At 39.1% G+C, this 26684-nt stretch overlaps 1 protein-coding gene across 3 annotated transcripts in view; it reads right to left on the bottom strand.

The window, feature by feature from the left end:
* The window catches only part of herc1 (HECT and RLD domain containing E3 ubiquitin protein ligase family member 1), a 90119-nt gene that overhangs the window by 11816 nt on the left and 51619 nt on the right, over positions 1–26684 (bottom strand). Inside the window, exons 41-65 of one of the 3 annotated variants that reach the window (XM_033986177.2) lie at positions 26363–26636; positions 25510–25717; positions 24556–24722; positions 23234–23350; positions 22873–23113; positions 22671–22789; positions 22093–22325; positions 20808–21076; positions 19955–20007; positions 19269–19469; positions 18830–19004; positions 18055–18322; positions 17358–17571; positions 14808–15067; positions 14142–14269; positions 13259–13395; positions 11652–11852; positions 9064–9194; positions 8392–8600; positions 7807–7924; positions 7196–7342; positions 6615–6716; positions 2292–2465; positions 1311–1610; positions 1129–1194 (exon numbers count right to left, since the gene is read on the bottom strand). In XM_033986177.2, coding sequence (XP_033842068.1) covers positions 1129–1194; positions 1311–1610; positions 2292–2465; positions 6615–6716; positions 7196–7342; positions 7807–7924; positions 8392–8600; positions 9064–9194; positions 11652–11852; positions 13259–13395; positions 14142–14269; positions 14808–15067; positions 17358–17571; positions 18055–18322; positions 18830–19004; positions 19269–19469; positions 19955–20007; positions 20808–21076; positions 22093–22325; positions 22671–22789; positions 22873–23113; positions 23234–23350; positions 24556–24722; positions 25510–25717; positions 26363–26636 — 4512 coding nt within the window. The remainder of the gene's footprint in view (positions 1–1128; positions 1195–1310; positions 1611–2291; positions 2466–6614; positions 6717–7195; positions 7343–7806; positions 7925–8391; positions 8601–9063; positions 9195–11651; positions 11853–13258; positions 13396–14141; positions 14270–14807; positions 15068–17357; positions 17572–18054; positions 18323–18829; positions 19005–19268; positions 19470–19954; positions 20008–20807; positions 21077–22092; positions 22326–22670; positions 22790–22872; positions 23114–23233; positions 23351–24555; positions 24723–25509; positions 25718–26362; positions 26637–26684) is intronic. The other 2 variants (XM_033986186.2, XM_055230237.1) reach the window with 2 other exon arrangements.

Below are 26684 nucleotides of genomic sequence, written 5' to 3'. Positions count from 1 at the left end.
ACCAACAGGACCATGAATGTTCGTATTGATCACAGGCTTCTGAAAATGTGTTGTTTAAATCCATTTTTTATCTTAAAACTTTTTTGCCAGTGTCTGCACATACATACGTGTTATGTCTCCATTTTAACTGCTGAACATTCCATCATAGAGATGCATGTAGAAGCATGATGTCACTGCAAAGTATCACTTGTTTGAGAAGTAAATTAGATTAAATCCAAACAAAGAATGGGATTTCCTAAATCTGCATAACCAGTTTCTACCACAATATTCCGATTACATTACATAACAAGTTAATAGGGTCCACAGCCAGTCCCCTATCCATTTAAAAAAATTAAATAAAATCGAATTGAAAATTTAAACTAATACCAGGAAATAACATTGGAATAACTATTTTTGTAATATTGGCTGTAAATCCAGAAAAGTTACTGGGTATAGAGCTTTTTCCAAACTTCTTATATCATTGTTATGGAATACATTGAAATTGAAATGATGTTTTTGATCAATGTTATTTTTTTACAGCTTGCCTTACAATGCTTTTGTTTAAATCCTAGTATCCATGGCACAATTGTTTCGTCTTATAAGATTACTAATGTCATACTACATAACGTGAGGAGTTTAAATGGTATGACAGCACACAGTCAGTGTGCAATGGTGCACAAGATGTGTCGTGAAAAAGGCCAAAGATTGTCTAAGAGAATCAAAGGCTCCAGCCTCTGCGTGATAACGTCTCTGTAATTGTACTGGTTAGCTGAGGCTAGCGTAACATGCTAGTGGTGTTTCCATGTTTGTAAAAGTGTGTAAATGAAAGGGAAAAGGGGAGAGATGGTCCTGTTCACGGTGGAGCTCTACTGCTGTTACTGAGAAGCTCTTGTGTTTACTGTAGCCCACAAAGATTGTTTGCAGACATAGTGAGAAGGGAGCAAAATATCAAACAGGCTTGATATCAGTCGTAGCTCGACTTTGGTCGTACGATGGTTCAAAGTCTGATCTTTGTCCTGGTCTCATTCTGAGATCTATGACCCACGATTTTTTGCTATGACTCAAGATTTTCCCCACAATCAGAAATCTTTCATTACAGACACTGGACACCCAGCTTAAAGCAAAGAAACAAACTCTAAACAAAATTACCTCTGGTCTGGAAGTGGCCCAAGACATGATCTGCTCATCCATTCCAGAACCCCATTTACTGTTATCCTGATAAAAAACATCCACACATTTTTGAAGTAAATATAAATGAATCCGATGTTTATAAAATAGTAACACACAAACTATTTTCCTTGTATTTACAAAGTTACAAACAATATACTAACCATTAGCAGAGCCATCTCCTCCTTGGCCACTGGTTCGAGGTCGGGGACAGTGAAGGATTCTGGGAAAGTGAGTCCTCGGCCCAAAGCCTCTGCTGCCTTCACTGTGGTGGAGAAGCAGTCTAGCCATGCCCATTCACTCGCAGTCCATACGGCCAGCCCAGACTCTAGGGGGCAATGTCTGACATGAGGGGGGACCGGCGGGCAACAGAGGAGCGTGTCCAGGTGAAGTCCCACAGCCAAAGAAGCCAAACACTGCATGTATGGACTGTGCACCAACTGCTCTCCACAAACGACATGAGGCTGAGAAGGAGAGAGGGATATAACAGTTAAAACAATTACATTAAGAAAAACAAAATCCAACCCAGAACCTTCTTGCTGCCAAGTTTATTGCTGCTAGCCACTGTGCTGCAGCTGTGCTGCTCGTACCAACCACATCCAAATTGAGACTAAATTGGTAGAGTTCAGTCGAGGTGATGGACCATCGAGGTGATCTGCCCAGGAGCTGTGTGCTAATCCGCAAACATGTGCTGCTTGTTTTTAGCTTGGAGCTAGCTAAATAGTGTGGTCCAGAAGGAAGATCTGTTAAAATGTTGGTCATTAAAAGGAATGAATATATATATATATATATATATATATATATATATATATATATATATATATATATATATATATATATATATATATATATATATATATATATACACACACATATATACATATACACACACATACATACATACATACATATACATACACACGCAAAAAATAGGCAGAGCTGTTGATTTGATATGACAGGACTAAACCAGGACTTGAACAAGACCAAACCAAGCTTACATCAGGACTAAAAACCACTAAAACCAAGTGTAAACGCAGCAACATAAATGCTGAAATGCAACATAAATTATAATAGAAGACTTATAATATAAATTATAATAGAGGACTCAATCAACGTTAAATTAAATTTGTAGTGGTAGAACTCACCTTCTCGTAGGCGTATTGTTCCTGCAGCATGACGGGCAGCCTCTCCAGGAAGGCCCTCATACATGGGGCCATGTTGAGCCCCACTACCCCCTGCCTTTTCAGGGCCGAGCGGCACGTCGCTAACACGTGGTTTGACGACATGAAATCTTTGGAGCAGTTCACTACCAAAACATCCTGAAAATAACAAAACAGTCTTGAAATTACAAGAACTGACTTCAATAGTTCAGTTTAAATCTATGTTGAAAGGTTTGGAAATTAAGTCTATGATTTGTAATTTTTTTTTTAAGAATCCATTTTATGATGTGTTGAAATGTGTGTGTAATGTAATGTAACTGTGCTGCTGTCTTGGCCAGGACTCCCTTGAAAAAAGAGATTAGTAATCTCAATGGGACTTTCCTGGTTAAATAAAGGTTAAATAAAAAATCAAGGTGATTACAGTAATAATCACACAATAATAATACAATAATTGATTAGCATATTTTCCGGACTATAAGTCGCACTTTTTTCATAGATTGGCCGGGGGTGCGACTTGTACTCAGATGCGACTTACATGTGAAATGTATACCGTAATTTCACATCTTCGTTATTGTCACATTGACAACTGCATGAGGGCTCTCTAAGCTTACTACTATGGCAATCATCTATTTCCGGAGCAGGTGGAGTTGTTCAGAAGCCACACCGAGGATGAAGAATTCAGTGGATTTAGTGATTTGGAGTGAGATCTTGTTAGCTTGTTTTCTATGCTTTAGTTATCTGATTAACTGTTAATATCTTACGTTAACATACCAGACATGTATTCAGATTGCTGTCTTGCTTCATGTATGTGTTTACACGTGTAGTGTAGTAGTGACAGTTCACCTGTTTGACCACGAGATGGCGCTGTTCTGTTTGTAATATCTGTAAGAAAATTTAGTTGGCTAGTTTTGTTTTATACATTTCATATTTAATTTCCCCTTCATTTATAAGATCATAAAAGTGATAATTTTTCATTTGGAACCAGGGGTGAAACTCTCAGTTTGGTCCAAGGGAGGGACAATAAATCAATTGAATTCAGAACTATCCTTTGAAGGGAGCTGTAACGATAACTAATCATAAATTCAATAACTATGTTATTATGATAAGGCTATTATTATACTACTGTTTGCCAGCTGAAGCTCACGTGGACGTGCTTAAGTTTCACTTTTGTTTCCTCCTTATGGTGATTAATAACAAAGGCAGCGCTGCGGAGCACATGCTTTTGTTTTGATAACTTCAAGATTTCACTCTGCAGTTTCCAGAGTGATGGAAGATGATTATGGCGCTGTACGTAGGCTCATTTGGCTGCTTTACGCACACAAGCTCCACAATGTATATATTTACACCACATTTACTTGGGAATTACACTTTTATCAGGACTGAGGAGGACATTTTTAGTTTGGTTTTTGGTTCATATTATGTGTTTGGTTTCAGTTTTATGTGCAGACGCTGCAGACAATGACTGAATGTGGATATTATTAAGCACAACACTTTGACTTTAAGACACTGCTAAAGTCCTGCACTGTAGACACTGTTTCTTCAACTCTTCTGTTACCGGTAAGAAAATACATTGCGCTTTTGGCACTTGGTACAGATATTAAAACCCAATGTCTACAACGTGAGTGGTGCCATGTGCTGCTGCAGAGCACAGTTGTGACTTGTGTTGTGACCTGCACTGCTGTTAATTTATTTGGCAGCATTCGATGTTTTATCTCAGACCACCCTGGTCACACTGACTGTCCATCTGTGCATCTTACAAGTTCAGATATTTTCCGTAGTGTAAACTCATTGTTTCCCACCAAACTGGAACAATATTGTAAATGTTTAGTTTGTCATAAGTTTAGTTTAATGTAACAAAAACTAATTCTTGTTTTCCAGTCTTACCCGACAGAGCACTATTTAATAAACAATTGAAAAGTAAAATATAAAATTTTCGGTTCACCGGTTTGTTTACTAGCAGGCCAAAGTGGTATGTATATTTTCCATGCGTTCATATGCAGTTTTGTGTGAAAATGTAATATGAGCCAGAGCTTATGTTATATTTTATGTGTTTGCTACTTCTAAGGTGTGAACTGTGATGAAGAAGTAAGACCACAGTAAACAGTAATCAGTGAAAAGAACTCTCGTGTCTCTCATGTTTATGGACAAGCTGGCATATATTATGTTAGCGTAGCCTACCTGATTAACTGTTAATATCTTACGTAAACATACCAGACAGTTTGTTGTCTATGTGTTATGTTAGCATGCTGTACTGCTATTCAGCCTGTTGTTCTCGATTTTATTGTTATTAACCTGCCTTTAAAGATAAAATGTGTTCTTGGTCTCGGATTTTGTAAAATAAATTTCCCCAAAAATGCACCTTATAGTCCAGTGTGACTTGTATATGTTTATTTCTTCATTATTACGCATTTTTTCGCTGGTGTGACTTATACTCCGGAGCGACGTCATCCAGAAAATACAGCAATTAATACATTTTTGCCTTTAGTAGGACTTAAAACAGACATATTGTGCTTGTGGATCAGTATGTTATCATTTGGACATTTTAAACTGCAACTGCAAATACTAAAACAACTTAAAAGAAAGAAGACCGCTGACTTTTCGTGATTGAAAACTGGGGCCCAATGGGAGGTGATGTCGCCACTATGCTGCCCATTTTATTTCAAATTCGAGTGCAAATTACTATTTTTGTAGCATATAACATTAGATTTTATGGTAGCATTTTAGAACATGCAATACAGCAGGGGTGGCGAACAAGTTAGGTACAAAGAGCCAAAATTTTCAACCGTAAGAGTCAAAGAGCCACATGACACACTGACCGGCCAAGACAGACAGACAGACACACACACACATTACTTCCCATAAAACACTCCTCTCCTTACAAAACAACAGCAAGCATTGTACTTCTGTACATTTCAAGATAAGTGTCCACCCTCAACACACATATCAAATGCAGCTTAGCCAGAGTTAACACAGCACCTACCCCAGAGGTCAGATATCCCCCCACATACACACATAAACACACACACACAGGCATCTCTTCCTCTCTCTCTTTCTCACGCTCTATCAAACACACACACACATTTTCTCTTTATCTTCATCTCTGTCTCTCTCTGACACACACAACTACTGAACACACTTCAGAAACACATGTAGGGCCTGTATAATATAAACTGATGGAATATTTTTAGTTTATTTTTTAAGTCTATTTTTTATTATTCTAAGCTATTTATTATTTTTGTTTTATTGCATGTACCATTTTCCTTCTGTTCTTTAACTGTGCGGTGCAATACAGGAATTTCCCCACTGTGGGACTAATAAAGGCGTATCTTATCTTATCTTATTAAAATATTAACACAAGCATAAGTCAGGTGTTATTTCCAAACTACATCACAGATTTTCTTACCTTGTTGGAGTGAAAATCAGTGGGATTTTTTATTATCTGGAGCCAAGGTTTCAATTACATCCACAAAACTGTTTTAAAAACTCTCCTTCGTTGTATGTTTTTTTAGCACGGGCAATCTACCACACCACTTTATAGGATGCAAGTGTCACAGTCTCTCTGTGATTGTTCAATTGCTGAAACATTTGAGACTGTCTTTGTACCTGGTTTTTCAAGGTGCTCAGTTTGTGCTTGCGTAGTTCAAAACCTTTGGGGAATTCCTTGTCCATATTAGCCTGGAGAGCGCTAAAATGACGCTGAAGATTTGAAGCCTTGAAATGCGATACTGTAGTATTGCAGATTAAACAGTGATTTGCCATTCCATTCAATAAAAAAGTAAGCGTCTTCCCATTCTTCCAGAAATGTCCTGTGTTCATCCTCATATTTTCGTTTGGTTTTGCATTTTGCCATTTTGACGACGAGGGTAACAGTCTGCACGCGCATGAAATGTTTACTTATTTTCGCGGCATTAGACGTAACCCGCGCAGATGACGAGCGGTCACGTGTCAGACGCAGCGTAAAAAAACCTGATAAATCAGTTTTTATATATTGTTTATTGTTTGTTTTAATAAGCCCTGGTGGATTTGAATGTGTTTGAAGAGAGAAAAAATTTAAAGAGAAAAAATAAGTGAAACATGAAACGATGCAAAGAGCCATAGTATATTGAAAATATGATGAGAGGCAAAGAGCCGCATTCCTATTGGCAGAGAGCTGCATGCGGCTCGAGAGCCGCGTGTTTGCCACCCCTGCAATACAGGGTTTATACTTAAAACCCCATGGAGAAAAGGACAGACAGACAGAGAGCCTTTGCGATTTGCTGACTGCAATTTTGATTTTACTGAATCCAACATTCAGTCTTGGAGCTTTACCTTGGACCTGTTGGAGCAGACGGCGACGCCCACATCTGGGACCCACACGATACTCTGGATGGCTCCTGACCCGGCCACTACGGACTGCAGCACCGAGCCGTCCTGAATGCCAGGGGGAGTCACAGGAGAAACAGGAAAGATGAGTGAGAGTCAGTGAAGGTTGAAGAAATGCAGAGGCAAAACTAACAGTAAGAGCATAGAACAGGACATGATCAAATATAACGCACATTATACACTGAGAGGGCAACTATTTTGAGTCCAGAACTTCGATTAGGCCTAGGATCCCATCCATTCGATGATAGTGTAAATATGGCTCCTCAAGGCAATGTTAAACTGAGTGATGTAAAAAGAGGATACACTGTTTCTCTTCTCTTACATATATTCAGACCAATAAGGCCCCAGAAAGTTTGATACCCACTGTTTTATGGCACTAGACACAGACTGTTCTGTGCAGGAAGTCACTAGAATTCTTCAGAAGGGTAAAATTACTTTATCATTTTACCCCCTGCCCTCCATAGCTTAGGCACATGCGGGTATAATTGTATCTTATCTATATGTCTGAAAGTAAAAATGTCACTCACTCGCAGAGACCAGATGTTCATGAGGCCTCCTAAACCTCCAGAAGCCAGAGCCAGACCATCAGGAGAGAAGGCTACTGTACGAATAGGAGTGATGTGGCCTTTCAACTGGAACACACACACAGCGCCCTCCTCTGACCACCCAGGGCACTGCAACACATGGAAAGGGTGTAATATAAAAGATCCCATTTATTTTAGCCATAAGCTTTTTACAAATATGTCAGTTTTGAAAGTTAATGCAGGGTCCTTTTTATTGCATATCCTTATTTGTATTTTATCATATTTTATGTTGTTATTATTCACTGTTCATGGCTGAAGATGATAAGCTACAAGTAATTACTATAATATTCAATAGCAAGGACATTGGAAACCTTGAACACATATTTATGAGTATTAAAATTAAAATTACATGCATTCATTCATTCATTCTAAGGAGAAAATTATTAGGAATTTGACTTCCAAAATCAGGAAGTTCTGTCTACAGTTAGGGTCCATTAGATGAACTTATACAGTACTGCAAATAATAAAACAATTTTAAAACTCCAATGCTATAATTTATTCAAAGATTTGTAAATACTTTACATACGTAATTATGTCATTAGACTTAAATTTACCCTGAACTTTGGCTTGTTGTCACTATCCCACCATCCGTCCACTCCACAGGTGGATTCTGGAAAGTTCGAGATTTCCTGAGGTACAGTCCAGATGGAGACCAGACCATTTTGGCAACATCTGAACAAGAAAACATGATAAAATGATTATTATTAAAATGGCCGTTAAGTGTTTTGTAATATAGTTGTTATAGCTTAAAAGGTGTAAGGACACTGACAGATGAAGCTACATAAAAACATATTAATGTACTCTGTAAATTTGGTGAATGTCATCTTTATGTTTTATTGCATGGTTGTTTTTATTCTCTCTGTGAAGCTCCTTAGACACCTTTTGACTGTTGAAAAGTCCTTGTTTAGATCTGAACAGACATGTTCTAAAGTGTGATTCTTGCATTAGTTTTTTATGTTTGTCTGTTAATATTTCAGTCAGTTCTTCTAGTTGTGTTTAAAATGTGAACTTTGAATAGAATCCAATTACAAAACATAAATCGCAAATCTAAACACAGTTGTCAGAAAAGTTCCAATTAGATATTTTTCCTAAACTGTTCAGCCCCAGTATATTCCATATTTTATTCCAGAGTCACTTACATGGCTATCATGGCGAGGGGTCTGGGGGCTCGTCCAGGGAGGCCGCACCAGGCCACTCCATTGACCACAGAGGGGTTCCTGATGCTCTGCAGACAGCGCCACCCAGAGCCAGAGTTGTGATCGGCACCCCACAGCTTCACAGTCTCCTCTTTGGCACAAGTCATCAGCATCTGACCATTTGGACTCCACTTCATACTAGTGATTGACTCCTGGAAATAAATACAATATAAAGGATTTGACCCAAGAACAAGCAGTCGTTGATCTCAGATTAGTCATTTATTTAGGGATTACATGTACTATCTTATGTCTTGACATGTTTTGCTCTAAAAATAACTTTATGAAATAACCTTGTGAATCACCTACAATAGCCTTAACTCGACATTGGACAAAGGCAACAGCTGATAAAAAAACCCAACATTTTTTCTGCAGAGTAAATTAAAAATTCTGAGAGACATGTTTGTGGAGGTGCATCCTCGTAGAGCCTGAGGCACAGGGTGGATAGATGTCTGCAGCAACTAGACTCTCTCAAAATGCAGATTTGGAACATTGTGCCATAATAATTAAAGACTGGGAATGTCGATATACTTTAAATCAACCAAAGTAACTGTAATAATGTAATTTTAAAATGTAACACAGCAGCATGTTGAGCTAACAAATGTTGAATTAATTTACCTTATGTGCATCAATCACCACTATGGCTCCTTTCTCCAGAGGCTCTTTGGACCCGATGAGCAGCTTCCCGTCGGCGTATCCCACAGCAAAAGGCTTGTCCTCACTATACCACGCGATTTGCATCACTGCCACTGAGAGACAGGAAGACTATATTAGACAAGCAGCTTCATGTGCCACAGAAAGCAAATTGTATGAGATTTAAAATCTTATGATCCTTTGCACTCGAAGGATCATAAGGATCAAGCTTGTGGTGTGCGAAGGGACTGCACACCACAAGCTAAAAGCTGTGAAAGCTAATGTGCTCACTGACTCGCTGTCTAGATCCGTTTCCTGTGTAGAGTAAAGAGACTCACTTGAGGCGCTCATCTGTTCAGCACACGGTTGGACAATTGCACTTATAGAATATATGCAAGTCAAAAGTATGTTATTATGTATCATGTGTCATGTGAACATGTGTCACTCAACCATACCTATGTGCAATACTCAAGTCACTTTACGAATATGTTATATTATTGTCTATTGAGTCTATTTTTAGTTTATTTTTAAGTCTATTTTTAAAATTATTTTAAACTATTTATCTATTATCTTGTTTTATTGCATGTACCATTTTCCTTCTGTTCTTTAACTGTGTGGTGCAATACTGGAATTTCCCCACTGTGGGACTAATAAAGGCATATCTTATCTTATCTTATTATTTCTTTAGAAGATGTTTTTTTCCGAAATCAGGGAGAAGCAAACTGGGTCCCCAAATTTTTTGTCTGTCTTGTGCAAGCTGATATATATCAATAGCAATTTACTTTAATATACAATACAAAATCCAGTATAGTGGTCCCTCGCTATATCGCGGTTCACTTTTCGCGGTCTCAGTTTCGTGGATTTTTTTGGGTGCAATTTTGCATGCTTTTATAAGTGTATGAAGGCGCATTATGTTCTGTGTCCTGATTGGCTAATGGACGTGCCGTGTCTCCTGTACAGTACAGAATGCGTTCAGCCAAATTTATATAAATGATGCTAGCAGTGTGACTCTGGGGTGTCAAGAGCACGTTGGATGCCTCTAGTTGGACGTCTTTGCATTTGAGGACAAACGCCTCCATGGACACTCTGGACGCATGTCCTCTTGACGCATGTCCAGAGCTCCGGTCCAGTCTGCGAGTGCCTTTGGATGTTTTGTTTTCCCTGTGTCTTTGTGAACGCTGCAGACCAGGTTGAGAGAGTGACTTTAATGTATTTATTACATAAAATCCATCAACGGAGGCGATCAGCTCTGTGGCAGCGTGTCTGGTCTGTGACTAGCCTTTAAACTAGCCGGTGCACCCGGCATAATTAAGTTGCCACTAGTTTGTGGCTGATGTCTTTCTACTTGTTCTGGATAATGACATCACTTTGTCACTGGAGCGTAGTCTCTGATTGGTTGACGCTGCCCATCAAACGCCAAAAAGTTCAGCTTTTTCAACTTTTGGACGCACGACCAGAGACACGCCGTGTCAAAGCCAGATTCGCGCCGCAGCAATGTAGTGCGGTCAAGATGCGCGTCCACGAGAGACTTTACATGTGAACTAGACATAAAGAATACGGAAAATAACATAAGGACGAGAGCAGCAATAAGTTTTAACAAGGATGCATAAAGGGTTGTAACCATCGTGCGGATGAAGTCTGCTTTAGCTTTGTGGATTAGTAACTGCAGGAAAAAAAACATTACGAGACATTACAGCGGAGCAGCGTCAGGACGCAGAGGCGCGGTCAGAGGAACTGTGAAATACAAGTAAGTCACTATTAATCATTTTTTATGTGTCCAACCTCATAGGTTGATCATCAAAATTAAATTTGTTACAATATTTCTAAAATCTGTCATTTTTATTTACAGTACAATAAAGTATCTGGTTTTGTGCTATAATACTGTGCTTATTTTTTTAAATCTTCGAAGGTTTGAAATTTAAGAGTGTTTAAACAAGAGAGAAATGTGAGAAAATGTTAATGATTGTCTGAGAAAAGTGTATGGATTTTACAGCCTTAAAATATATATAATAATTGTAATAAAGTTTTCAACTTCGCGGATTTTGTTTATCATGGGTTATTTTTGGAATGTAACCTGATAACGAGGGAACACTGTATTGACATGTAGTGTTGTCACAAATTTGACAGAGTCATTTCAATACCTTCATTTATGAGTATCTAGTTTATATATTTATTCCAATTACAATTGTAAGATTCTATATGATGTTTTTGTTAAAACTGAGTTACTCATTTAATCATCTTCTGTACACTTGTATCAAGATTTTGTAGAGTCTGGTATTTTTTTCTATAGGCAAATAATATTTAATACAGATGGGGACTGCTAAAATTAATATTGTTAAAATGCAGATTTATGTTGTAATACATTGAGTTCTTGGGTCCAGTTACTAATAGAAATGATCAGGTTTAACATTTGTGTATTGACCTTTTGGATATTTCATGGCAAAATACAATGTAATCAATATGGAAATCTGAATGTGAGAGTATGAAATTATCACATGCTAAAATCTGAAAACCACCAATATATCAGGATTACCTAGAGTGCAGACAGTACCCATTGCTGAGGCTCTTCTTACCATCTTTCCTATAGCAGTGCTCGAGTTCGGTGCGGTGCATAGAGGAGGAATCCAGGACTTCGATCAGGCCTAGGGTACCATCCATTCGTCCCACCAGCAGCAGGTCTTTGGGCTCCGCACACCACAGAGACTCAGCCTCCTCTCGAGGCCAGGCCAGAGCAGAGACCCAGTGAGGCTGGACGTCCAACAGCCCCTTACCCCCTGGAACAACAGTTAGGACTATCATCGAACAGACATAATAAATACTGTTTCAATGATAATGGTAATTAGTAAATAACAAAGGCCGCAATTATTAAAATGGCTGTACCCAATTTATTTCCATGTAGCTGTGAATAATTAGTTTCACCCCAGTATATACCGCATTTTCCGGACTTTAAGTCAGTTAAGTTTCATAGGGGTGCAACTTATACTCAGTTGCGACTTATATGTGAAATTATTAAAATATATAATTTCACATCTTTGTTATTGTCACACTGACAACTGTGCAAGGGCAATCAAGGCTTGTGTACTAATATTTACTTATCATGTACCATTGAAAATTTCAAATTTCAATATTACGGTAACTTAAAAGACATCTAAGAAAGACTGAACAAAAATTCCCCTAAAAGAAAATTGTATTCTGTGAGTCTGATGACAGCCACGCAGAAGAGTTGTTCAGAAGCAAAACCAAGGATGAATTCAGTGAAATTAGTAATTTGAAGTGAGATTGAAAGTAAACTTGTTAGCTTGTTTTTTATGCTTTAGTTATCCGATTACCTGTTAATATCTTACGTTAACATACCAGACACGTATTCAGTGTGCTGTCTATGCTTCATGTAGCTGAATCAATATAAATGTGGTATGTTAGTGTGCTGTACTGCTATTTAGCCTGTTCTCTATTTTATTGTTATTATTATAACTTGCCTTTAAAAATAAAATGTCTGTTCTTGGTATCGGATTTTGCAAAATAAACTTCCCAAAAAATTGCAACTTATAGTCCAGTGCAACTTATATATGTTTTTTCTTCATTATTATGCATTTTTTGGTTGGTGCAATTTATACTCTTGAGCGACTTATAGTCCCAAAAATATGGTATATATTTTATAAACAGCTCTTTTGGTAGAAATGAGACCACCATGTCCTGTCTCTATCTTATTAGAAACAATTTCATTTTCCGATAATCAGGAAGTGGGCTCTTGCGTGCTAGTTGTCAACAGAATTACTGTGGTGAAACTCTGCTCTCCGTTGTGGAAAGTGCTTATAAACTCATTGCGATGGATAATTAGGATGCTCACAATGCATAAGGTAAGTGAAGAATAACTTCGGACTACTGCACACCATTTAAAATGAAATGGTCTTATTCTGTGTAAAAGCTGCTAACCCTGTAGTTTAAACCTCTACAAGCATGTTCTGAAATACATGAGCTACTGTAGCAGTTCAGATTTCAGTCCGTTTTTTCAAATACTATATATATTCGTGGATGTGTTTTACACGTGCACTATGAATTACATTTAGCACATTTGTGAAGCCTATGCATTGTAAACTTGAGATGATGAAAATGTTGATCAAATGTGAGGTTCAAATTTTAAATATATTGAATTTGACATTCCCAAAAGCAGCTCATTTACCATTGACTTGCCAGATGTTGACCATCTTCTCCATGGCAGAGGCCAGGTACTTTCCGGTGACGCTCCAGGCCAAAGGGGAGAGAGAAGGGTCACTGGGGGATCCGAGTCCAGACATCCCCTCCTCTGAAGAACCATCACTAACAAAATAATGAAAAACATCAACCGTAATGGAAACAAACCAAGTGTACAGTGCATAACAGGGTTTCGGAATGATGCAGAATTAGGACTGTTACCATAGAGATTAACAGTATATATAAAATAAAAACATGAACAAGCCTGTCACAATATAGTTTGATACACTGCTGAAGAATATATAGAAGATAAACGCTCTTAAACAAACTTATGCCACAAGTTTCCCACTAGTACAAAGAAAAAGCCCACATGATAAATACTGACTCCAGAATTATTGTTTCTATCAAATATTGATACTTTGGAGTGACATCACACTGGGGTGGTTTCCATGCATGTTTATGGGAGAATGTTCAGCAGTTTAAACACTGCCAAAGTAGTTGTAAGATCACCCTCTAAAACTCAAGAAAAACAAAATGGATTTAAACAAAATATTTTCAGGAGCCTATGATGAACATGAGCATTGATGGTCCCATTTTTTCCCAGTTTGATTTTCAACAAAAAGGTGAGTGACTAAATGAAAAACTGTTGGCTAATGCTAGCTAACTGATGACAGTAATGTTATTTGAGAGAAACTTGTTTAGCAGAACAAATAAGCAAATAAAGTCTAACTAGACTAACAGAGCTTCAGCCCAAACAGGGACTCTAGTCAGCTTCACCCTCCCAGGGAATTAAAAGTATTAAAAGTATTAATTGAACAATTCCTCAATATCACAAAATAGACACAAACATGTAATTGTACAAATCCTCTTACTTCTTATTGAAGATACAGGTCTGCTGCAGAGTGTATTGGTTTTTCGTCACAGTCCACAGTCGAACCGTTCCATCATTTCCACTCGTTGCCAAAAGCCCTTTTTTACTACACCAGCCACAAGTGATCACCTGAGATTAGAGAGGGACACAGAAAATAAACTATACATATGAACAATGTAAAGAAACAAAGGTCTTGCACCTACAGTTACTACATAATCACTATTTATGTTTAAAATGTATTACAAGTTTTGAACACATTTTCAAAACTTATTATTATGGTAAGTAGTGACTTAAAGCCATAAAGCCATGTGATTCTTCAGTTCAGTGATTGGTCAGATCTACTTAAAAACACTGCATCACCAATTTTCTGCATATCATCCAGGACACGTATAAAGTTCTATTTTAGTGCAAAAAGTACGACCCAACGTGGCACTGCATTCCTCCACTGTAGATTTTAAGTCAAGTACTGATTCTGTAATTTTATCATGCAAAGCGGAGCATTTTATAGTCATTCATGGCTATTGGCTGCTCTGAATTCAGAGATATCTATATCGGCACGGGCCATGAAAAAGCTTCTATTGGGCAATCTGTATTCATGATTACATAATGGAGGTATTCTCCAAAAATAACATGAATTCAGCCATATCCTCCTTCTCCCCCTCCTCACCCTGCTCTGATGTGCCTCCAGTTTGATGAAAGAACATTTCCTCAGGTCTCCAGCCATGTCTGCAAAAGTCTGTGGTCGGGTCTGGTTGTTGTCTCGGTCGTGAGCCGCTAGCGTTCGGACAAGTTGCTGCGCCGCCCACTGCCGATGCTGCGAGGAGAGGCGCGAGGAGAGGCAGCACGCAGCCAGGGCGTTAGCCAGCTCCAGGGGGCCTACAGCGGAGGGGTTATGGGAAGGATGGGCATACAAGTGCGCAATTAGACCTGCTCAAACGGGACAAGAGTGACAAGATGAAGTGGTGAGTGAGGAAATGACAAATGCAAAACACCAACTTAAGTCCAGTGACAGCATGAAATCAAAGTGAATGTACAATACTGTGGAAAAGTTTAGGTTAAGTTTAAGAGAGATGATTGAAGTCATAGATCCAAGAAAGGGACTCTACACACGTCCATTGGAAGAATGAGTATTTGTACATTAACATCTTTTGCACAGTACTGGAGGTGATACAAAGTAACAAAACAACAAAAAGTGGTGCATACACTCAGGGCCGGCCCAGCCTATAAGCAGACTAAATGGCCGCTTAGGGCCCCGAGGCCACAAGAGGGCCCCCAATCTGGCAACCTCTCTTAATATACATTCATGGAGTACGCATGCAGTACGCACTACTGACTCATCTCCGCTGTAGCACAGTAAGCGCACTCTATAATGCACACAGGATGATGCTGCACCTGATCTTGTGATGATTGGCCAACTCCATTGTAAATGAGCATGAGCAGTTTGGAATAAACAAATGCATAATGTAATGTTCGTGATTGTCTTCATAATATATAAAATTTTAAAAAATATATTTAATGGGTCAACAAACAACCGGTTCTTGTAAAAATATCAGCATCATAAATCATTGTATAGCTTTTACAACCTCTATGTATATTCTCACTTTAGCCAACAGGGCCACATTATAATGCATCACCTATTTTGATACCGTTACTGTATCTGACTTAAGATTCTTGATGTCTATACAAAAGCTAGTGACCCGCATCTTTCTGTATGGTGTGTTATTTATAAAGCCTGTAATTTCTAGAAATCTGTGCAGTATCAAGATGCGATGTGGGATTTGTGAAATCAATAGTTGAGCTTGGTTGGTGTTGCTGATGTGGCAACGGCCCCCAAGGCAAATTCTGCTTAGGGCCCATGAAAGGCTAGGGCCGGCCCTACATGCACTATGTGAAGTAAATGCTGTGACCAGTGGCTCCCAAAAGGTGGTTTCCGAGGCAAAAACATTTACATTTTTATTACTCAAAGTGCCTGGAGCTTTCCTTTTATGTACTGTGTATGTTCCTTGTACAGACATGTTCCTTATACAAATGAAATAAAAAAAAAACATTGGCTCCTCTCAAGAGGAGGAGAAGTAGCTGTACTCAAAGCTTCTCTTGGATGACTGAGCTCCTCCCCCCATCCTTATCCCTGACCTATTTGCACTTAATAGTTTTGCACTGTTGCACTGCCCATACTGTATATAGTTTGTATTTGTATTAAGTTTTATGCAGCTAAAACTTGGAACAGTCTTCCTGAAGATGTGAGACAGGCCTCTACTTTGACAATGTTTAAATCCAGACTCAAAACAGTTCTGTTTAGCTGTGCATATGACTGACAGGTTTTTATTCTGCACTCTTCTCTTTTAATGTTAATTTTATGATGATTATTTGTGATTATTTATGTTTTGATTTGTGTGATTTTAATGTCTTTCTTATTCTGTAAAGCACTTTGAATTACCTTGCGTACGAATTGTGCTATACAAATAAACTTGCCTTGCCTTGCCTATTTGTATCAAAGTCAATTTTTTCAACCTTATTTAAATGCTTGCCCCTACTTTTTATTTTATCATAGTTTATATTATTATTATTCTTTATTTTATGTTGCATCATAGCACCGAAGAAAGTTTGGCTGAGGAGCCAGTGGGACAACGCTACCATCTGTGGGATTATGACTGAATGCCTTTAAGTCAGAATCCCCCCTAAACATGATGATACCGTAGCGCTGTAGATCTTTGAGTGGTTAAGGGTTGCCGGCCTGCTGGGGTCGGTGAGTAGAGCCGTTCGTGACAAGGCTGAGGAGCGGCCAACACGCCCCTCTCCTATCTCGCACCTCATGTTTGTGGAGAACCTGGTGCTAAATCACTTGCAAACGACCTGATTCTGATCTCTAAGGCAGTGCACAGTCACCCTGTGGAGGAAACTCAGTTTTACCAGTTGTATCTGTGATCTTGTCCTTTCTATCATTACCCAAAGCTCATGTAGACAGGTGAGAGCTCAGAGACTGACTGTTTAACCTGCGGTTTTGCCTGTGACTTAGCTCCTTCTTCATCACAAGTCTGTACAGGAACATATTGCTGTTAATCTTACAATGCATCCTCTCACTCATGAACAAATCCTCGAGATATTTGAACTCCTTTCAACAAAATAATATTATACTATAAAAATAGTCACCTGTGGAGAACCACTGGTATGAACAACATAATATAAGAATAGACTGAATCATGTATTTGGTCCACACCTCTCTTCTCCATGTCAGTCTTGTCGTAGGCCGGTCTGAGCCTGGCCCCTTTGTCAGCGAGCAGAGCCACAAGAGCCTGAGTCACCACAAAGTTTGGAGATGTAATGAGTTTATTCTCCTCTGCGACTCCTCTCAGGAAACTGGGCAGAAACTTCCTCTGGATTGGATCATCCACCGTGGTCAAGTTCATCCCGGTCGCTGCAGAAATCAGGTTCTGGAGAAATATAACACAAATTGCAATTAACGGTAAGTTCAACTTGATCGTACCTACAGAGGAAGTTGACCCTTCCTACATTGCTCTTGGGGTTCAATCTGCGTTTACAGCAGTGCAGCGCAGATCTTAGCATAGTTTGGTCAGAAATACGGAACTCAATATGCAATATGAACTCTATTACTATAACTATTTGTGAGTTCATAAATTCAAGAGAATCCATCTTGGCATGCCTACGATCATGCAATTGGCCAGGGTGCCAGTGGGCCAGAGACCACTTTACTCTCAACTAGATGTAACAAAAGTTTGACTTTTTGGTTATGCTGCTGTGATGCTTTGACCAATCAGTTTGGATTGTTTAATATCCCATTCACTTTCAGTAAAAGTCACCGCAGACTGATAATGGGTAGAACTCAATTCAAAGTGCTACACATATTAGTCTTTTTTTTATCTTTATCAAAACAAATTGATTTTGATCATCTTTACCTGTGTGCAGAGCTGAACCAGTAGTTTGGCTGCATTGGGGTTGTTGGAGGCCAGGCAGCCCACAGCGGTGCTGAGGTAGGCCAGGCAGGAGATGGGTTTGCTGGTCTTGGCTGCTCCACGGGGCCTCTCGTGTGGGCCGGACCCGGAGGGGGGGCTGGTGGAGAGTCCAGCTCTTCCTGCAGCAGCTAAACACATGAGTCTAACCAGAGTCCTGATGTCAGTGAGACCCAGAGACTCCAGACCTGCAGCCAGACTACAGCTGGAACCACTGCAAAGAAGGAAAAGTCAGAGACAGTGAGAAAGAGAGGGGGGGAGCATTGTATTCCATTTTTACTGTCATAACTAGTTCATTTTTAACAGTTTACAGCGGTGAAAACTTATTCTTCACTTAACTAATAGAATCATAACATCCTAATTATTCACTGATGAGTTTGTAAGTACTTTGCACAACTTTCAGAAGCCAGAACAGGTTGTCACAGTAATACAATTAACAACTATCATGCTAACAATGCCTTTCTTGGTTCGCTGAAGATAAAACATAGATCCAGATAGCAGACAACTGTATCATTTTTACCTTAAAAGCTGTTTTTACAATATACAGTACTGGGGCAAAACTAATTTCACTTTATTACATAAAAGAAATAGTGTACAGCCCCTAAAAAAAATATGGGTAGGTACAAGTGCAGACAATGAGTCTAACTTTGATGACGCACACATGTAAACTGAAGGAAGATTTGTATTAAACATATAAAAACATTCTCCAGTAAGTCTATACCTGACAGAGAGCAGAGACAGAGCCCTCATGACCATGGTTCTGGCGAGTAGGACCTGAGCTGCTGCGGTGACTCTCCTCAGAGCCATCACTCGGTCGTGTGGCGTCTGCAGAGCAGCCGCCTGCTCTCCAAGAGTCACTCTTCCTGAAGAGCTCTTATCCACAGATGTCTGACAGCCTGCACACAAACATCGGGACAGAAAATACATTGTTAGAATAAACACAGAACTCAAGCCAACAATGGTGGCCTGGTTTAGTTAGAATCATTTAATCTTAGTCTGGAAACCATAATCCTTCAGTCTGGAATCCAAAGTGTCACACCGTGTAATTTTACTGGAGACTCATGGCAAGAACACAAATTTTTCAATGTTTTTCAGTATTGTAAACAATTTATTTCAGTATATCTTTTGGATAAAAAGCTATGCATTAGGGCATAACTCACCGATCTGCAGCAGCGTCTCCTCCATGCTGTTGGTGGCGGTCACCATAGCGATGGAGGCTCCAAGGGGGTCACTGTCTGAAAACTGCACAGCTTCAGGGACAATCCTTCGCTCACTCAGACCCAGAGGCCCAGCCAGAAGCTCAAACTCCTCCTCTCCAGTGAGCTTATCCTCCTCATCCACATCCAGCATGTCCCAGTCCTCTGCAGGGGTACAGCACAGATGCAAACATTACAGATAATAATAATGTATAGAAATAGAAATAAATATACATTACTTTACATTGCATAAACTATAATTCTCAATAGTTCGTGGGGAGAATAGGGTTTTCCTGTAGCCACAGATGCACTGTGGCTGACTGACCAACCAACTCTTCCAGAGATAAGACTTCTTTACCAGATCCTACATTTCAAGATTTGTCAAGGATGAGTCTGTTCAGGTTGAATTACAAAACTGCGCAAGGACTAGGCAATATGTCACAAAAAGAATCACTATTTTTCTCCCCGCTTATGAGCTTAACAGCTTTCAGTATCTAATGTCTGAACACCAAACAAATGCTTTTACTGTCAGAGGTTTGATTGTAAACCCAAGCTGATAATAGACATGACATTACAATTAAATGATCAGTCCTAATTTACACTAGTCAGAGCTGGGATTTTTAGAAAATGTGGAAAGATGTGGATTTTACCTTCATAGACACTGTCCTGTTTGCCGAGCAGATCAGGAGCTTGGCCTTTGTACCTGAGGAAATAAACAATCGTGCATGAATGTACAGTGTGAAATGAGTAGGCATGGCAATCACAATGTTTTTAATGCCTCGAAAAATATCTTGCAGTCAATTAATAGGACATTTAGATTGTGGTTAATCTAATATATGCAGGTACAAGCCCTTAAATCTCAGTGCTGAAGGTTTAAAGGGCTTGTACCTGTTTGTTCCATGTATTTGAGCAAATCTGCCTTGCTCCTGTACAGATATTATATAAGGAGCTCTTAGGTCAAAATGAGACCCCTGTGTTTTATTATCTGAGAATTAGGAAATGCACTGTAAGCATGCTTGTTGTTAGCTCTACTGTGAGAACAAAAGTCTGCACGTATCTCTGAAAGTTGTAAAAAGGGCTCATAAACTCATTGCAGTGAATTAAGATGCTCTGAATGCATAAGGTAAGTGAGGAATAACCACTGCAAACTGTTTAAAATGAACTAGTTTGGTAAATCACATAAAACAGTCAAAATCTGGAATAGCTCTTTTACTAACAGTAGAATGTAGGATTGTCAAACATATCAAAAATCTGATACTAACTAGACTAGTATACGCCCATGGACCACTATGGAACCTACCTGGACGACTGAGGGATTAAACAGATATAAGGCCACATGGTAATATAAAAAAAAGTAATACCATTTAATGCCATTCTATGTGTTCTTTTAATTATCATCATGTTATTATAATCGTTACTGAGTATCGAGACAATTCCTTAGTATCAAAGTCTAGTTTGAAATTTAAGCATTGTGACAAAACTAATAGAAAGTACACTCAATACCTTTCCACAATGGGCACTTTGGCCTTGCTCTTGATGGCCAAGTACTTCTCCCTGCAGCTTCCACAGAGTAGGTAGTACGGGTTCCCACTGCCACACTCGCCTCCGAACCAGCCGTCCACGTATGACCCGTTGCTACGGTAACCCTGTCTGTTGGCGCTGCGCCCACAGCCCGGGTGGCTCTTCTTCATGTGTGCATTAAAGTTAGCAACATTAGCTTCACACAGCTCACACACCACCACCTCGTCGCGGTCGTCGGCCTCACAAACATGCTGCAAATGTGGACAGAAATGTATTACAGTATTGACAAAACAAAACAAACGTATTGGTTAGTGATAGAGATTAGAAGGGCATCCATGCAGTGACAGATGTTATAATGGTAGCAACCGTTAGCACATAGCAATGACCAGAAATGAGATTATAAAGTTATTTAGTTCTATTCTATATTTTATATGTAAAAATATGTACTTGATTTAGGGCTGCATAATACATTGTTTATGATTGCAAAAGATATGATTAGTTTACTACAACCTTTATGGGAAAGGCAATGTATTGCTTTAATTAAAATGATATTTGGGCACGTATAAAGCCTAAAAAATAAGAAACATAAATTTATACTTTTTGAATAGCATTAATTTAATATATAAGTGTTTTATTTTATTACAATTAAAGGCTCTGTACCTGATTTTATCCCATGAAAAATGTGTCCTGCCTCAGTAGGACAGCTGTAGTACAGCTCTTGAAGTCAAAATAAGTCAGATATGTGCTGTCTGCATCTAATTAGGTGTTTATTAGCCAATAATCAGGATGTGTGCGTTACCGTGCTAGTTGTAGTTGACTTTACTGTCACGGTAAAACTCTTTGACTGGTGAATAATTAGAATGCTCAGAATGCATAAAGTAAGTGAGGAATAACTTTGCAAACAGTTTAAAATGAACTAGTTTTTTTGTTGTTTTTGTTACTTTTTTAAGATGGCAAATGTGAGGTACAGTGCCTTTAAATGAACTACACTTTATTATTGCTAATGTTGGACTGATCCTACTTGGGCAACTTCTAAACGCCAGAGAACTCAAGACCCATTATGTCCTTAGGCAAGACATTTCACACATCTGGCCAATGTATGAAAGTGCAATATAAGATTGATTATGTTGAGCTGTATTTGTGTGTTTTTGTTTTAAACTGTAATCAGTATGGTATATTGTGCAGCCCTATTGTAATAAAGCAAAAATGACAAATAGAGCAAAGCAGAGAGCATCCGCAGCCTGTGGGAGCATAAAGTCACACACACCCAGGTTGGCCAGTCCAATACCTCTGGGATCCACATTCCCAGAATATCTGAGTCGGAGCTCAGGTCCTGTCCAAACATGGCCTCCATAGTCTCCTCATCCAGATCCATCTCCAGCTCCTCATCCAGGTTAAAGTCATACAGAGCTCCGGGGTCCTGCTGCTGCAGAGGGGGGAGGGGTGGAACATCTCTGCGGCTCTGACTGTGATGGGCCTGGACCGAGCGGTACAAACCAGCTGAGGGGAGAGAGCAGGGTTAGGGACTGCTTCTACATTTAAAAAAGTTACTGTGAATTGGGTGCAAGTATATTCACATATTTATTTTATCTTTATTTTACCAGGCAAAACATTAAGAACAAAATCTTATTTACAGTGTTGGTCTTGGACAATATTTGCTATTTCACAATTTTTATTTCTATTAAGAAGGGGGAAAAATGTTAGTGACATGCCATTAGTGGCCTAAGGCAAGAATTGGCAAAGCTTTTGCGCAAACTTCGAATGTTACAAAATCTGTAACATTCTCTTAAAAACAAAGTTAGGTGAATCCAGTCTGCCACAACATAAACAAACTAAAGATCTCACCAGCTCGAGCCAGCAGAGTACGTGCAGCCAGGTCAAATCTGTGCTTGCGTCCAGCCGCTCTGCCCCTGTGAGGAGCGCCACTGGAGGCTGAGGCATTCTCCTGCTCCAGACCCTCCGGACTGAAATACATATGTAATGCTTTAGAACAATCTTATCACTATAGAGAATACATGAGTTATAAACTTTACTGGTCATTCAGTACCTCTCACTGAATCCCTCCTCCAGCTCTGCGTCTGCATTAGAGATATCCCCAGGGCAGCAGAGGTAGGGGCTGCGGTCCTGAGACTTTCCCCCAGAAGAGGCAGTGGCTCCAGGGCACGAGGGGTCCGACTCTCCGCCCACACTGCTGGGTCTGGTCTCCTCATGGTCATCATCTCCTGGGTGCTCAATCATCCACATAGCCAAAACTGTTATGTTCTGGGCATCTGCTTCTCCACGAGCTCCTAAAAAAGAACAAAAACATCAGAATAAATTTTTCAATAATACAGCATACACATGTAATATAATGTTATTTATATATAACTAAGTCTCATAAATAAATAAAACAATAGAACTACATATACCTGTGGCTTCTAAGGCTTTGGTTATTTGTCTCAGAGAGAAACCCATTTCCAGCAGAGGGACAGCAATAGCCGGAGGAGGAGGAGACGTGGACAGACGACTCGTGGGGTCTGACAAGGCTGAAGTAAGAGAACACATTAAATACAAACCACTAAATTTATCACAACTTACATTGATATTAATTATGATTAGTAAAGGCAATGTATCCGACCTTTACTGTCTTAAAAACATGAAAAAATAGTTCTTAACGCTTTGCAGCGATCCAAAGTTCAGCCCAAAGTTCGGCCCAATCCCAATTCTTTTTTGTAACCCTTCTCCTTAGCCCTAGTCTTAAAACAGTACTGGGAAATGGGACAGCCCTTGTTTTGTCTCTGTGTATTTTACCATTTATAACAAGCTCAGAGCTGTGTGCTGTCATTTATGAATATGTCTAATTAATTAGGATTTCATGATCATCATAATGCAATTATTTTATAAAATAATATAACCTAATATTATACCTTTGGCTATATTAACATATTAAGGAATATCTATTAGGCTGTATTATTATTATTATTATTATTGTTATTGTTATTGTTATTATTGTTTTTATTGTTATTTTTATTATTATTATTATTATTATTATTTTTTTTATTATTATTATTATTATCCATCCATCTTCTTCCGCTTATCCGGGGTCGGGTCGCGGGGGCAGCAGTCTAAGCAGGGACTACGAGACTTCCCTCACTCCGGACACTTCCTCCAGCTCCTCCGGTGTTGTTATTATTATGATTATGATTATGATTATGATTATGATTATGATTATGATTATGATTATTGTTATTATTATTATACATGCCTATGGATTATAGGGGCTATATTTAATTCACATAATTTGTTATTCACAATAATTTGGCATATTACACATTATAAGATAATCCAATGAGAACACACTCTAATTAATATGTATTGGTTAATAATAATGATCTAAACTGAAATGAACAAACTGATACTGTCGTTACAAGCTGCTTTTAGTTTGTTAAACATGCATACAAAAGACTGCACAGTAAACTTATCAGTTTGTATGGGTTTTTCACAAAAAGAGTGGAACTTTTCTGTCACAGTAATGCTAACAACTAGCATGCTAACAGCACACTTCCTGATTCTCAGATGAAAAAAAAATGTTATAATTAAATGCAGAAAGCAAACAGTCTCATTTTGTCCATCACAGTATATCTGTACATGGGCAAGACACATTATGCTCAACTATGTGGAAACTAAATTGGGTACAGTCACTTAAACAGGATTCCTTTAATTTGGGGGAGTATAATGGTTCTGTACTCACAGGTGCCGGCTCTGTTCTGGGGTCTTGAGGGTTGGGAGTCGGGAGACGTGAGACTCTGCCTGCGACCCACTTCGTCAGAGGGGGAGGTGGGCAGAGAGGAAACCGGAGGAGTCTGAGCTCTGCGTGAAGGCCCCAGCGTGGTGGTGGGGTAACTCGAGAACATTTGTCTGAAGCAAGAAACAAATGAGTGAATTATATTAAGAGACAATGGATCAGGAGGTCTTGTCTTGCACTCACCTTGCCTATGAATGTGGTGCGAGTGTGAGAAGTGAATGAATAATATATTTTAAGTGTCTTTGAGAATCCAAAAAGTGCTATTCAAATGCATTATTTATTATGCATTTGGATGAGATTGTATGCTTCAAATTGGATTATTCCACTCTTACAGCTTTTTACTTATTTATTATTTATTAAGGTTTACCAGACCATTTTCACCCATGACCTAAATTTAAACAAAGAAAACAATAGTATGCTAATAGACAGTATGCTAAGAAGTGCCCCATTAGGGGCCTGAATGATTATGCAAAATGATATAAAAAAATCACACTTAGTGTAGTTCAATAGACCTAGCCAACAAACAGAAACTGTAAACAGTCAAATAATTGAGCCTTACTTGCCACAACTATGTCTGTGTAATCCCTCAGTCAACCAGGTCTGATCCATAGTACAAGGCAAAGTTTAATCCGTCAACTGGACAATAAGTTGCAGGAGTGAAGAGTTTAGCTGCTGAGGATGAGGAGCGGAACGTCTTCTCTCCTACAACTTTTTGTCCAGTTGACAAGATTTAACTTTGGATTTTACTACTGCCATAACTATCTCAAGCTGGGTTAATGACATCACAGCTGCACCTTTACTCACTATAAAATTATAACTGATGGGTTCCAGATCACAACATTTTATAGACCAATCATATTTAATATGGGGGTGCAATCACAATTTCATCTCTGTTCTGACCTGAGCAGGCTGAGAGGCATGACCCCAGGGGACTCTGTGGCTGGGACAGTCTCTGTGTCGGTGACAGGGGTGGTGGCAGTGGTGGTGTCCTCCAGAGAGGAACTCATGAAGGAGGTGGTGCTGGAGGCGGAGGGGCTGGTTGTGACTGGAGTCTGGGCAGTCTGCTCTCCCTCTGCCCCCTCTGCTTCACCCTCTGGTTCACTGCGCACTATAGAGAGAGAGATGATCAGACAAAATGCTAAATTTTCCAATATTGTGCAACCCTAGCTGTGATATTTTAATATACTTTTTGACAGAATAATTTCAGTTATAATAAAATAAAAAAAATTGAATGCTTCATTTACTAGTGAAACTCTGACAAACTAAAATCAGGGCTAAATCAAGGCTAATTTGGGACTTAAAAAGGAAACTCTTTAATAAAATGAGCTTTATTTTACAGTTTTATTAAAACAGTGCATTCTTGAGAACCGTGGTGTTATTGCGATATATTAAGTATGTTGCGATATCAATTATTGCACCAGTCAGTATCACAGTATTGATACTTTTACAATATATTGTGCAGCCTTAGATTTAACTATATTTAATTTTAGAGCCAATAAGTAAATTAAAAAGTAGAAAAAAAAGAAACTTGATTCATTAACATTACAGGTGCCTTCTAATGGTTTATAGCAATGACCCTAACCCACACTGTACAAGTACAGTAGTAATACAGTGACCAGTAGTGACCAGTACACTATTTTTTGTTGCCACCAAACTTCCAATCTATTTTTGATACTAGTTTTGGTATTGATAAGTATCTGATTTTTGATACTTTTGATAACCCTAGTCTCCTTAGTCAGCACTTTTTCCTCACCAGTTTTGGTCTTCCCTGTGGTTGGCTCCTCCAGTAGTCCACTGACCACCAGTTTATAGATCATAGCCTGAGCCCGCTCCAGATCAGCCAGGCCCAGAGCTCGTTTTATGGGGGACCTCATCACGGCTCTCTTCACCATGTGCCGCATTAGAAACTGTAGAGCAGCTCTCATTTCCACCTCTTCCTGACATACTGGCGACGAGGCAACAGGGGGCACTCCTGCACTCGAGTTCAGGTCTGCATTATGACCAGAAGGAGTTGGCTCAGGCAAAACCTGGGACAAACAAGAAAATCGATCACCATGTAGTATTACAAATATGTT

Source organism: Periophthalmus magnuspinnatus, chromosome 3 (genome assembly GCF_009829125.3).
Source record: "Periophthalmus magnuspinnatus isolate fPerMag1 chromosome 3, fPerMag1.2.pri, whole genome shotgun sequence".
NCBI classification, from domain to species: domain Eukaryota; kingdom Metazoa; phylum Chordata; class Actinopteri; order Gobiiformes; family Gobiidae; genus Periophthalmus; species Periophthalmus magnuspinnatus.
This window is presented reverse-complemented; position numbering and strand designations above follow the sequence as displayed.